General features: G+C 32.0%; 2 protein-coding genes across 2 annotated transcripts; both read left to right on the top strand.

Moving 5' to 3' along the window:
* The first annotated feature begins 5,236 nt into the window (after positions 1–5,236).
* LOC110810535 ((21S)-21-acetoxyl-apo-melianone synthase SDR-like) lies at positions 5,237–6,647 on the top strand. The gene is made up of 2 exons (XM_022036717.2): positions 5,237–5,394; positions 5,607–6,647. The coding sequence occupies exons 1-2, from the start codon at positions 5,348–5,350 to the stop codon at positions 6,487–6,489; spliced, it is 930 nt and encodes a 309-aa protein (XP_021892409.1). The 5' UTR covers positions 5,237–5,347; the 3' UTR covers positions 6,490–6,647.
* A 1,959-nt stretch (positions 6,648–8,606) lies between these two features.
* On the top strand, positions 8,607–10,054 carry LOC110810536 (secoisolariciresinol dehydrogenase-like). The gene is made up of 2 exons (XM_022036718.2): positions 8,607–8,754; positions 9,140–10,054. The coding sequence occupies exons 1-2, from the start codon at positions 8,717–8,719 to the stop codon at positions 9,927–9,929; spliced, it is 828 nt and encodes a 275-aa protein (XP_021892410.1). The 5' UTR covers positions 8,607–8,716; the 3' UTR covers positions 9,930–10,054.
* Positions 10,055–15,340: the final 5,286 nt, after the last annotated feature.

Raw genomic sequence — 15,340 nt, forward strand, 5'->3', positions numbered from 1 at the left:
CCAATCGCATCATATGTAAGAATTATGTGTATTCTATACAGGCTCAGAATTTTAAAGAAAATGAATTTATAATTTAAATGTGAAAGTAAATAATAACGTTAGAGTTTACATTCCTTACACAATAAATTAAATTGCCCAATAGGGTTACGATAATGCATCTTCTAAGTGGTTCATACAAGACAAACAATAATTAAAGAAAAACGTATAAATAAGTATCATAGGGCAACTTTCACTAGCACTTGAAGGGAGTCCGGGAGGTGGACTACTCATAACCATCCTGTTGATCAGAATCTGGATCTTAATTTTTTTTATATGAAATGATTAATGAAAGGGTGAGCTACACTAACCCAGTAAGAATATCATACTAATCACTGATACGAAAAATCGAAGGTTGGTAAAAATTAGAAAATAACTAATGGAGCCCTGGTTTTAAATAAATACATTTAATTTTAAAAAAATTTATTCGATACTTACTGTTATAGTTTTTCCAAAATCAACCTTGAAAACAATTAACTAAATTATATTTTAATTTTATGCATAGGATAAGCAATCATTCCTTTTTAACCTATTTACTGAGACCCCTAGGAGTCCATAGGGATACCCCTTTACTCGTGGACCCACTATCATGATTGACAATTAATCAGGCAGTCCTCATACCCTGTCCGCTAATGGGCACCCAAAACACCATTACCTTGATACCCTCTCCGATATAAGGATAAACTATATCTCCCAAAAATTTTTTGATATGGGATTTCTCAGTCTTGTTTGATTAAGATAATGTCCACAATAGGGTTCCTTATATACCGCATATGTCCACCCTTTCCCAAGATTGTCAGTAAACTTTCATTTATTTAGACTCTTATCATTCAGGCAACGACTAAAGTATACCAATATCTCATTTTATATTCACATATTAATTCAAATGGTACTTAAACAAACGATATAGTTTAGTATAGCCAAATAACCAATAACCAGAATACCAAATAAATAACGCATGAGGAATTAAATAACCAAATAACCGAGAAGACCATAAAAACCATCAATTCAATTACACACAGTATAATAGTGAGCAAATATAGGCAGTATAGGAAAATAAATAGAAAATCAAGACAAATGTGAACTAATCAGTTTCGGCTCTCCTAGTGACATGTAGGTTTTTCTAATTTTTTTACAAAACATACAACTATCGATTATTAATCCTTAATTTATCATAACCAAAAATAGAGTGAGAGATTCTTACATAGATCGGTGTTTCGAGACGCTGCGTTGTCTCCTAACGGGTCCCATGTTTCCTGAATTTTCATGTGAAAATTCAAAATACTCATCGCGCAACTAAAAATACTACAAAAATCTCAAATCGATGTTGAAAATCACTCTCGACCAATTTTAGGGTTCCTGCATGGTGGTACCGACGTGCTCCGGTGTCAGCTCCATCGCCCGTGGCAGTGATTCACCTCAGCGTGGCTGATTTTAGCCTGTTTTAACCAGTTTTACATGTATCCTTGCGAAAAAATACATTAGAGGGTCTTGGTTAGCTAGAAAATCACAAAAAAACAGAATCTACCAGCAAAGGAGTCTTCGGGTGTGGCAGCTTTCTCAGTTCTCCTTCGCGGCTAAGATTTCTTCTTTGGAAAACATGCACAAAAAAGGACGGTGAATACAATGGTCAGAAATTTTTGTGAAACGGAAAGCGGGAAGGGGCTCATTAGAGGGGTTTTAGGGTTTTGGTCGTGGCAGCTCCGCTGGACTTTATCCGCAATTTTCGATTCATTCACCGTCTCTTTTATTTTGATATGGTCACAAGGAGATTCAAAATCAAATTATGAGAGTGTAAGGGAGAATTTACCTTTTTTAGTGGTTGAATTTGGCTCTAGTGTGGTGGCGGAGGTGGCTGGGGGTCGGTCTCCTTCTCCGATGGCTAGTCCTTCTTCTCTAGTGAGGGCAGGGCGGCTAGGTTTAGGGTTCTCGTGACACGCAATATTTATATACTTATCCTACATTGATTTAGACCATTCATTCGTGTCGATATGGAGGGAAAAAAGTTGTCTGATTGTTGCCGATTTAGGTCGATTGCGTGGGCGGATCTGGGTCGTTCTTTGCGATTGATCTCGTCTGTCCGATCACACTTAAGATGGGAATGCATTGGAGCCATTCACACGCATGAGATCGAATTTGGACAGTCGGATTGCTGGGCATGCGGATCGCCTGCGTGGCACCAACATCAGCGTATTTTGCCACGTGGCATGCTCTACTTCGTCGGGGCTATTGACAGGGCCGTTCTGCGTGATCAATTTTTTTTTTTGCATTTTTACCCCATATTTCTAATTTTTCTTTCAAAAATATCCATTGAACTCAAATTTTCACCCAGTTTCCCTGAAATTGCTTTCAATTATGTCCCTAACCTATTTTTAAAATAATTTAATAAAATTAAATAAAATTAATATTTTTAATTATTTTTATAACACAAAAATTGATCTCTGGCCGAATTCTGGGCCCAGACATTACATATTCCGTAGGGAGATATAAATTATATATTTATGTAAAGGTGTATATGTATAGTGCATTATGTGTAATGTTTAAATGTATGTGTAATACAATATAAATATAATTAGTATGCGTAATTTGTATTTATATATAGTGTGTATATATATACGTTGTTACACATGTGTGTGTATATATATAAAAATATACAATGAATGAGATATGAATTGATAAGAACAGAGTTGATAAGAACATAACTGATGAGAACAAATGTGTGAATAAATATGTATATAGTATATTTTGTGTGATTGTTTTTACGCGTTTAAGTATGAACGTGTTTGTATGTATTTGTAGAGATTGTGTGTGTGTGAATATAAATATATATTTTGTTTGAGATATGTAGTGACGATACATGTCTGTATTATAATATATATGTGTATTAATGTGTGTACATGTGTTATGCATGTGAAATGTATAACCAATATGTGTACATGTAGAATTTGGGTACACTGCACTTGTTGTATGATCTGGTACAAATTTACGATACATTGTACTTACTGTGTGATCTAGTACAGTTGCGTGAGGAATTTGAGAATCCTGTGCTTACAGTGATCTGGTACATGATAATTTAGAAAGTGATTTGAAATATATAGCTGTTATATGCGTGATGATATCGTGTATTTTGTATGTGTATGTATTTGTATTTAATTATGCATAGAAATTGAGATTTTAAGTCTGAACTGAGTGAGTTATAAATAAGAGAGATTTGAAAAGAGTGTGGAGTATAAGGACTCTAGATACCTACTCGTTTAGTCTGAATCGAGGAGGGGAGGGTGCGTGTGTGGCTGAAGTTCAGCGGGTATGGTGAATTTGCAAATGGATAAAGCTTGAAACCTATTCCAGACGTTGATAAATATTTGTGAGCGCGGGTCACCTAGCAAACGCAGCTGCTGTGGCCAATGTGAAATTTTGTGTGTGTGCTATCCACGTGATGGGGGATCAATTTTGCCTATCGTTGATGATGATATAAATGGCATCGTACGATGAAACCTTAGATGTAATATTTCAAATGTATTGTGATATTTCTAGTGTAAGTGTGATTTAAAATAAGAATAAGAATTAGGTTATAAGAGTTAGGATTAGAATATATTTCGTGTGATGATTTATTTTGTTTTATATTTTGATTGGAATGCTTTATTTGATATTTTTTTATTATAAATATTACTATATTTTATATATCGCATGAATATATGTACATAAATCTACGTTATATAATTATTTTTTCTTACTGAGCTCGTGAAGTTCATCCCAATTCACCATCGTTTAGGTCAAATGAGATGAGGAACAAGTTCAAGAACAATAGAAGATGGTGAAGAAAAAAATTATTAGTATTTATTTTAATATTATAAATTAATTTATATGTCTCAATTATTGTAAACACATAATTATTATGTCACAAGGGATATGTATTAAAGTGTAATTCCGCTGCATATTTAATATTTATCTGTTTCACTAGTTAAAAGTATTGTGCTAATATCCGTACCCACCTACATTAGAATTCGGGCTGTTACATGAGGATTTTGTGAGCCAACTCGATAATTTGAAAGAGGTGAGTCTTAAAGGGGAGGTATGTGAGTGGGCATAATCTCTTTATTAATGGAGGCTATACTATTGTTAATCATTCTTTGAATTTATTCTACTACCCAGATTCCGGATTAGTTGTATTTTAATTTTGATTAGTGATAAATTTGTTGTATCATAATTTTTATTAACTAATATCATTTCTTCTACTTAAGATTCACTTATTTCGGGTAAATATCTAGTCTCCAAATACTACAATTTATTTCTAGATGTATTTTTGATTTATTAATTAGTTTTTAAATTTTAAGAGTTGTTTAAAGAAATTATGGATCATGGGAATAGTTAAAATAATTATAAAAAATAAAATTAATTTAATATGCTAAATTTTAATGTTAATTAAAAAAAAATCTAATGCTACTTAAAAGATCATAGATCCAAAAATATTTTTTTTCATCCAAACAAGTAACTGAGTAATATCTTTTTTCCTATAAGACTTTTGAAATAAATTTAAAATTTTTGAAGATTTATTTATAAAAAAATATATTTAAAACTAAAATTTAACATTGATTAACAAAATTAGTTATATAACAATTAATTTTAAAAAAGACTAATGATGGAATTGTTATATTTGTGATAAATTAAATATATTTATGAAATATAGTCAACATTTCATATTTATTTTAATTATAATAATATTTAAATGAAATGACAAAAAATAATTTATTGTACAACACCAATTTAATTAAAATTAATAAAATTTAAAATGTATTATCTGACCCTAAAAAATCAAAATCTCAAAAAAACTAAAGTTACATGATTATATCATTTCAAATGCGAATTTAAATATTTTATTTATTAAATAAGATAAACGCATAAATTATAATATAATATTTTAATCATAAGAAGACATAAAAACACATAACTTAACTTAATATAACTTTTTATAAGAAAACAAAAGTATATACATATATATATATATATATTCACACGATACATATATATCTATATATATATATATACACATATATGATTATTGGAAGAAGTTATCTGTATTGTTCCTCAGTGACCGAGTCATTTCTATCTATTCACACGATACCTTGCAAGAATCTATTAAGAGGAAAGCAAAATAACAAAGAAAAGTCATACGCAAGCAGTAAAAAAGAGAGACAATGTAAATATTATATTAAGCTTTTTTTTTTTTTTGCTTCCATACGTGTATATATACACACACAGACGCAGATGCATACAACGGCAAACAGACTAAAGCTTTCCTTCTCATTCAACAATGGTGGAAGCAGCAGCGACGCCTTCTGTATCTGCAATTTCAAGGAGGTAAACATTTCAAATTAATAATTATTTTATTATCAACTGTAAAATTGGGTCTAAATCCTTTCACATGTAATTTCATTTCAAAATGATCAATTTCAAGAAGATCGTTGGACGTAAGAATCTTAGTTTCAGTCAACACAAGATCCATTTCCACTTTTCGCTGATATATATCGCTGCAATTTACGATAAATTTGCTCGATTATATATTTTGCTAGGTTAGAGGGCAAGGTGGCGATTATCACCGGCGGAGCAAGCGGCATAGGCGCAAGCTCAGTTCAAATTTTCCACAAAAACGGCGCCAAAGTCGTCATCGCCGACCTCCAAGACGGTCCAGGCCAAGCTCTCGCCAATAAATTAGGAGAAAATGCTTGCTACATCCACTGCGACGTCGCAAACGAAGACGACGTCTGCAGCCTCATCGACACCACCATAGACAAATACGGAACCCTCGACATCATGTTCAACAATGCCGGCATCATAGACCAACCTTTCGCCGGAATTCTTGACACCACAAAGGCAGATTTAGAAAGAGTTCTTCGGGTCAACGTGGTCGGTTCTTTCTTAGGAGCCAAACACGCGGCAAGAGTCATGGTGCCTAATCGCAAAGGCTGTATTCTTTTCACGGCCAGTGCTGCGACGGAGATCGCAGGGCTCGGAACTCCGGCGTACACACTGACGAAGTATGAAATTGTGGAGCTGGCTATGAAATTGGCGGCCGAGCTGCGGCAATATGGTGTACGGGTAAACTGTGTGTCGCCGTACGCGGTGCCGACGGCCATCGGCGGACCGCCAAATAAATTTATGGAGATTTGCGGCGAGATGGTAATGAGTGAAACTGGGAATCTGAAGGGACATGTTCTGAGAGCAGAAGGGGTGGCGCAGGCGGCTCTATATTTGGCGAGCGATGGAGGAAGTTGTGTAACTGGGATGAACCTTGTCGTTGATGGAGGTTACAGTGTGGTCAACCCGACCTTTGTTCAGATTATCAATGGCGGTGTACTGACCAAAATTTGGCTTTTACTGCAATTGCTTAAAGTTCTGTTTGGTAAAGTTTTAGGTATAAATATACCTCATTTTGGGAAGAGGAAAACGGTGTAGTTTTACGGCCGAAGAAAGATTCTTATCATCCACTAAATATGCATTTAAAAATAAAGTCTATAAGAATCTTGGGTTATTTGAGTGAGTTGTAATTTATGTTATGAGTGTTCAAAATGTTGTTAAAAGTGATTATTGATTATAAATGTTTTTAATCAAAAGATATTTGGTGGTTAGTATAAGTATATGTAAAAAAATATTATCATTTAAAAAAAATAAATAAAAGTTAACTATATAAATTTTTAATAGTTATTACCAAAATTATTTTTGTCTCTTACTAATTTAATTGCAAAAATATTTTTAAAATATAAAAATTACACAAATTGGGTTTAAGCTACGTGACACATGATATTTGGAGTTAAATATTAATTTTCAAAATTGACATCTTAACTAAAAATAATGTGATGTGTGTGTTCATATAGTATAAATTCAAAGTCAAATATTTGATCAAGTTGGTTTTATTTTCTCTATTTTTTATTTTGTTTTAAAGAAGGAGAAAAATGCGAACAAGCACAAAGAATAAGAAAAAAGTTTAAAAATTATCTCTCATAATATTTAGGTAGTATGAGTCAAAAGGGACTAAAAAAATATAAACTTCGTCAAAAAAATCAACACAATAATTTTTTTCTCGATAAATATATTATATTTTAATATGTCAATCTTTCAGTAATCACGTTTTGATAATCATAAAAGCTATTCAAAGAAAGCTACAAATACGATTATATTTTAATACGAGAGAAAGTTAAGCTCTTGTTGCCCATTAACACCTAAAATTAAAATTAATGGATGACATGTTGATATTTTTTATAGAGAAAATATAAAAAATTAAATTTTGTGAACAAGTCAACACGCATAAGAAAAAGAGAAATTTTTTTTAAAAAAATGTTACTTGCTATATTGAATTAAAGAGAGATTATTTAAAAATTAACAGAGTTAAAACTATATATATAAGCAATTTATATATATATACAAATAATGTAATCAGAAACATACTGAGTCGGGTCGTGTATGTACGGTCAAGCCCAAAATTAGGCCCCGCCCTAATAATGGACTTTCATTTATCAAGTTGGGTCCGGTTTGTGGGTCGCCTCCAACCCAACTTACATGCACATATATATATATATATATGATATATTATTTTATATTATATTTTCACTTTATACAATAATAATATCTAATATTTTTATCATTTATTATGACTTATATATACTCAGAAGAGGTGCGCACGATTTTCTCTTGAATGATGTAGGTGTGTAAAACAAAAACAAAAACAAAAATAATGATATGGTTAATTATTGTCTTAATTTTTGATTAAATTACTTGTTATATTTTAGATAAAATTTTAATTTAATGAATCTCTTGAATCCACTATTAACGCCGTTAAATTTAGTATTATATGTTAAATTTAATGATACTTGATATTTTTTTTTATTGATTCTAATACAAATAGATAAAAACGTGACAATAAAAAATTATAAAAATTAATTAAAATAATTAAATAAATTAAAAAATAAAAAAATATATATATTAACAATATAAGCCTTGTAATCTCCATTGTCAACAAGATATTATGTTAATATATGCACTAAGAGAGAATGTCGATAACAACAGTGTTGCGAACGGTATCCCATATAAGAACTCATTTGACAAAAATTATATATTATTCTTAAGCGGCTTCTCATTTCAATTAGTAAAATATCAATCGTTATCAAAGAAAACGATACTAAACTCGTTAGAGTTCTACATGTACACGAAATTCAACTTGTACAAAGGAATCTTAATCTTCTTCTACTTTTAGTTGTATGGTTAGTAGAAGAAGATTAAGATTCCTTTGTACAAGTGTTTGTCGTTTATAGAATTATTTATATCTCTTTTCAAAAACCAAATGAAAATGTCATATATGATATATATATATATATATACACATATATATTAACAATTAAATGAACGCATCTTGGTTCCCTCCCGACCAAGCCGTCCTTGATTTGTCACATTATAGGGCACTACGTATACCGATAATTGTTGCATTAAATTAAGTCGAGAAATTAATGTTAAATTATTACTTGTATATAAATATATATATAGATTTTATGTCAAGAGACGTAGGTCAGTTACTTAATTCGAGGAAAGATATATAAATACACGTTCCTATATATGTATATATATACACACACACACACTTTCTTAGGCTACATCACTCTCCCCGCTCTCTACTTCAAGGATCTCAACAATGGCAGCTTCATCCTTCTTCTCCACTGCTTCCAAAAGGTACCCAAAAGCTCTATGTATATGTGTACATATATATATATATATATATATGCACATGTATGTATGTCTCCATAATTTTTTATGCTTTGTGGTGAGTAGGATACGTTATCCTTGCTTTTCAGTTACCGTGCTATATATACTGAACTGGTTTTATTTCTATTTTTGTGCATGTGCATACACACACACACACACATATATATTTCATAGAGATGAATGATTAGTGATTTTCATCTTCTTCAAATCGGTTTTTCTGCAACCCTTCTCTCATTTTATTTCATGGAATAGAACGGTAGCAGTTTGAGATATCTTCATTTCTTGAAATTTCCAAATGGTACCCAACAAATCCTCATAATTCCATTTTATACCCTCTCTCCCCATTGACCAGGCTGCAAGGAAAAGTAGCCCTCATCACCGGCGGAGCCAGCGGCATCGGCGAATGCACCGCAAAACTCTTCGCCCACCACGGCGCCAAACTCATAATCGCCGACATCCAAGACGATTTAGGCCAATCACTCTGCAACTCCTTAGGCCCATCAACTGCCACATACATCCACTGCGACGTCACCGACGAGACCCACATAAAAAACGCCGTCGACAAAGCCGTCAAATCTCACGGCAAGCTCGACATCATGTTCAATAACGCCGGCATAGTCGATGAAAGCAAAGCTCGCATACTCGACAACGAAAAATCAGATTTCGAACGTGTTCTAAGCATAAACGTGACCGGCGTTTTCTTGGGGATGAAACACGCCGCACGTGTCATGATCCCGGCTCGCAGCGGTAGCATTATATCGACGGCGAGTGTAAGTTCCAGAATCGCCGCAGCGGCATCGCATGCTTATTGTTGCTCGAAACATGCGGTGCTGGGACTGACGAGGAATCTGGCGGTGGATCTGGGACAGTTTGGGATTAGGGTTAATTGTCTGTCGCCGTATGCGTGTTCGACGCCATTAGCGAGGAAATTTGTTGGGGCTGAAGAGGAAGATCTGGAGAAGATAATGAACTCTGTAGCGAATTTGAAAGGGGTGACGTTGAAGACGGAGGATATTGCTAATGCCGCTCTTTACTTAGCAAGCGATGAGGCGAGGTATATCAGTGGACATAATCTGTTCATTGATGGAGGTTTTACCGTTGTTAATCCTTCTTTTCATATGTTTCAGTATCCTAAAGATTAATTATTTGTTAATTTGGTTTAATGCAAAATTAATCATCTTCTGATTAAAATTAAAATAGGTTTATAAATAAACACATATAAACAATTATATATCTAATCAATATCGAATTATTAAAATTCCCTTAATTTCTTTCTAAGCCGACATATATCGTTGTATTTTTTAATATAGATTATTATTTTAATTCTTAAAATGATTTTTTTTTTTCTTGTTTATGTAAGGAAAACTGTATCATTGTGTTCATATATATATATATATATATGTGTGTGTATATTTATTTATTTATTTTAATATATGAAAATTGGATATTATTGTCAAAGTCAACCAGGAATTGGCAGTTGGTGATGACCGACATTGTGGCCAGTTGTCTAGTGGTGGTCTCCTGCATTTTCTTAATTATCAAATCAAAAAACACCTGATTTTAGGGTTAAGCTACATTTTTAAAGTACTTTACATATACACGATCTATAACGTTGTCTTTATGTAAATAAATTAATTAAAATGAATTAATAGAGGAGAAGTACCTTTTAATTAATAATGTAATATCCAGCTGGGTAGAATAGAAAAAAAAATTAAAAAGAAATAATATACATAATTAATTATATATGAAAAAAATTATGTGTATTCCGTACGGAAACATAAATTATTTGTTAATGTAAATGTGTACATCTGTAATGCATTATGTATGAATGTTTAAATATATGTGTAATGTAATATGAATATAATTAATGTCTAATTTGTATTTGTGTGTGTTTATATAGTGTATGTATATATATACGTTATTACGCATGTGTGTGTGTGTATATACAAAAATATACGATGAACGACATATGAATTGATAAGAACATAACTGATAAGAATAAATACGTGAATAAATATATATATATATGATATATTGTGTGTGATGGTATATACGTATCTATGTAATGACTTCGAAATTTTAAAGAAAATAAATCATAAATTAAGTGCGAAAGCGAAATAATTAGTTAGGGTTTACATTCTTTACACAATAACTTAAAGTACTAAATAGTGTTACGAAAATTACCATTTTGAAGGAAATACAAAAAAATTAAGGAAATAAATGGAAAATAAATAAAACTGGTATCCTACTTGCAATCCTCTTATGGATCGAACTCTGAATCCTGATCCTCTTGATTTGAAATTGTTAAATAAGGAATGAGTTACACTAGTTTAGTAAGAATATCACACTACTACCGACACAGAAATGAAGATTGGTAGAAAAATCAAAACATCTAATAAAGCTCTTAATTAAACAAATTCATTTATCATAAACAAAAAATTTTGTCGTCTACTTACCGTAGTGAGATTATATGTTAAATTTAATGATACTTGACAACTTTTTTTATTGATTCTAATACAAATAGAGAAGAACGTGAACAAATTCATTTATCATAACATGATCTGAGTTATGTTATAGAGACAATAACATAACTCATATCATGATTTTATATGTAATTGATTAGAATAACAATTCTATTCTTTATTAGCCTACTGGTATCCAGGGGGGTTCATAGGGATGTGCCTACAACACGTGAACCATTTCCTTTAACTTTTCAAATAACGGGTTGTCCCGATATCCCGTCTATTATGAGCACCAAATCATTAAATCTCAATACTCCGTCCGGTATGAAGGTGAAACGGGTCATCCCCATACCCCGTTTAAGATGAGCGTCAAATTATCAAATCTCGATTCCTCATCCGGTATGAGGCAACATTCACTTTAGGGTTTCCTATGCACTCGGTCTGTTTACCATCTCTTAGGATATCCAGTAAAACTGTTGTTTCATCCATTTCCTTAATCACGCAATTTTTCGTTTTTCTTTAATCAACCTTTTTTTTCCAGTTCAATCGTAAACCCATAAAACAAACAATACATGCATTCAAAGCTGTAAAATCGATCAATCATATATTTTCATGCATTCAAACTGTAAAAACAATCAACAGAGATAACAGTAGATAATTTCTGGTTCTGCCTCTACTAGTAACCTGTAATTAATTATGGATATTTATTAAATTGTACAAAATACTGTATTATTATTAATTTAACTTCAATTCTATAACAGAGAATAAAGTGAGAGATTTTTACTCAATTCAATGACTGAAAAGCAAAACTTATTGACTGCGCCTACTGGCGGTCATCGGATTCCCTGAATTTTTTTTCAAAAATTAAAACATGCTACAAGTACCTACAGATATCTCAAAAAATTCAAAAATAGTATCAGGACCCTTTTTTGGCCAATTCCAAAATTCCAGTACAGCGGCTCTGCCGTGATCCGGTAACGGTGTTGCCGCCCGCAGCAGCAGTTTGCCTTGGGTCGATTATTTTCGGTCATTTTTAGCCAAATTCGGCCGATTTTACATCAATCCACGCGAGAAAACATGTGAAGGGGTCTCAGTTGGCCCAAAAAAAATAAAAAATCAAAACTCACCAGCAGCGGCGCTCTCCGGTGCGGCGGCTCCACCGGCTCACTTTTGCAGTTGGGTGTTTTGCTTTGGTCAACCTGTAGAGAATGAAACAGTGATTACAAGGTGGAAAAATTTCATAGATTGGGAATTGGGAAGGGCCTCATCGAAGGTAATTTTTGTAATTTTTTGCAGTAGTGTCACCGGGCTTTACCCGCGATTTCCGACCGATCGACCGGTCCTTTTGCTCTGATTTGGTCTGTGAGAGTTTAAAATTGAATTCCAAGCAAAGAAAATTTTTTTTACCTCTTTTGGCGGTCGGAGTAGCTCCAGCACTGCGGCAGGTGGCAGCGGCTTCTTTCCTGGCAGCTGGGTTTTCTTCTCCGGGGGGGGGGGGGCAGAGGTATGGCGGCTAAGGTTAGGGTTTGGTGTGAAAAGAGTTATTTATATACGTCTCCATTTAATATGGGTCGTCTATCTTATTTGATATGGACCGTCCGATTGCGATTAAATAGGGAGTGAATCTGGACTGTTCATTGCGATCTAATCTGAATCGTCCGATCACGTTTAAATAGGAAGTGGATCTGAACTGTTGATCACGTTTAAATTTGACCGTCCGATCGCGTTTGGGGAGAGAACACATCTAGGCCATCCGTGTGCACGACAGCAAATCTGGGTCGTTTAATCGCAGGCACGCAGATCACCCGCATGACACCGCGTCAGTGTCCGTTGTCACACAACACGTTCTGGTTCGTCGGAGCTACTGACCATCCCATGTGGCACAACTTTATAAATTGTATTTTGACTTATAGTTTTCAATTTTTCCTTTTAAAATATTCCAAGAATCCAAATTTTCATCCTTTTTTTCTCAAAATTATTTTTAATTTCATCTTCCTTCAAATTTTCTTCATTTTTACACTAAATTAAAATTAAAAAATTTAAAAAATTATATTTACAAGTTAATTTAAATTACATAAAAATTAATTTGGGCATTACAGTTTAAGTATAAATGTGTATGTATATATCAGTAGAAATTATGTATGTGTGAGTATAAATATATTTTTTTGTGAGACGTGTAATGATAGTACATGTCTGTATTATAATATATGTATGTGTATTAAAATGTGTGTACATATATTATGCATATGAAATGTATAACCAGTGTGTGTACATGTAAAATTGGATACACTACACTTGCTGTGTGATTTGGTAAAGTTGCGTGAGGAATATGAGGATTTTGTGTTTACTGTGTGATTTGGTACAAGATGATTCAGATAGTGATTTGAAATATATGACCCTTATCGTGATGATATTGTGTATTTTGTGTGCGTGTGTGTGTGTTTGTATTTTTTTATGTGTAAAAATTGAGATCTTAGATATGAAATAAGTGAATTAAGAATAAGAGAGATTTAAAAAGAGTGTAAAGTGTAAGGACCCTGAATACCTACTCGTTTAGTCTGAATTGAGGAAGGGAGGGTGTGTGTGTGGCTTAAGTTCAGCAGGTATGGTGAATTTGCACATGGATAGAGTTTGAAAGCTAATCCATATGTTGATAGGTATTTGTGAGTGTGAGTTACTTAGCAAACGTATCTGCTGCGGTCATTGTGAGATTTATATGTATATGTTATTCATGCGACGGGGAGATTCATTTTGTCTTTCCTTGATGACGATATAAATGGCATCGCGCGATAAAACTTTAGATTGTGATATTTCGAGCGTAAGTATGATTTGAAATGAGAACAAAAATTATGTTAAAAGAGTGATAATTAGAATATGTTTCGTATGATGATTTGTTTTGTTGTGTATTTGATTGTGATGTTTTGTTTGATATTTTCTTTAATTATAAATATTATTATATTTTACATATTGCGTGAATGTATGTACGTAAGTCTCCATTATAGAATTCTTTTTCTTACTAAGCTCGTGAACCTCACCCCAATTCACTCTCATTTAGGTCAGAAGAAGTCAAAGATCAAAGAAAGATGACGAATAAAATTTTATTAGTTTTTATTTTAATATTGTAAATTAATTTAGATGCTTCAATTATTTATAAACAAATAATTATCTAGTTACAAGAGATGTGGATTAAAATATAGTTCTGTTGTATATTTAATATTTATCTGTTTTACTAGTTGAAAATATTATATTGATGTCAGTACTCACCGACATTGGGGTTCGTGATGTTACAATTAATGTTTGATTTTTGTTTAACAATACATTTATAAAAATATTTAGAAAATTTAATAGAAAATCTCACATTTAAATTGATTATGTAAAGTTTTATAATTTTAAAATTAATTAATTTATAATTTAATGTTTCAATTTTACATAATGTTAAATTTGACCCTATTAATCTGTTATCAAATAAGAAGCAAATAATTCTAATTGGATTTGACTACAATTTAATGTGCCATATGAGCGGGCAAATAACGGAAGTTAACCATGAAAACAAAAGGCTATTTCAGATCACTATTAATTATGATCTTACTTAGTACATAATCCTGATTATATGTAAGATATTACCCGTATAAAAGTCAATTAATGGGTTTAATTTTATAAATAGACACAAATATAAATATAAGATGCTTGCATAAGCTGAAATTTAACAACTATGAGATTTATGCCACCTGGGTCTTATTCAATTTCACGCACTGGCTCACCTGTTTTCGTCCTTTCACATTATTTTTCTATAACCAAAAAAATAAATTATTAAAGAAAATTATATGGTATTAATAATTTTATAAATATATTAATAAATTTTAATATTATTTATCACTACTATATTATAAAAAAATAATAATAAAGTTTACGTATTTAATAATATTAAAAACCGATGAACTTTAAATACGATGCTATAGAGTCTTTTAATACTAGAACTTAATGCTAACTACTTCGGCTTGCATTAATTGAAGTCACGGTGTTGTGTGATTAATGAAATTTAATTAAACATGATTTGTTAAAAATAAATAATTAATTATAGAGTTTAATTT

Source organism: Carica papaya, chromosome 8 (assembly GCF_054855325.1).
Source record: "Carica papaya isolate Zhongbai chromosome 8, ASM5485532v1, whole genome shotgun sequence".
Lineage (NCBI taxonomy): Eukaryota > Viridiplantae > Streptophyta > Magnoliopsida > Brassicales > Caricaceae > Carica > Carica papaya.

Bases quoted from the DNA above. Each gene is read 5' to 3' on its own strand.
- LOC110810536 (XM_022036718.2), top strand. From the start codon at position 8,717: ATGGCAGCTTCATCCTTCTTCTCCACTGCTTCCAAAAG. The intron at 8,755-9,139 runs GTACCCAAAAGC...CCCATTGACCAG, and splicing joins TTCTCCACTGCTTCCAAAAG to GCTGCAAGGAAAAGTAGCCC.
- LOC110810535 (XM_022036717.2), top strand. From the start codon at position 5,348: ATGGTGGAAGCAGCAGCGACGCCTTCTGTATCTGCAATTTCAAGGAG. The intron at 5,395-5,606 runs GTAAACATTTCA...ATATTTTGCTAG, and splicing joins GTATCTGCAATTTCAAGGAG to GTTAGAGGGCAAGGTGGCGA.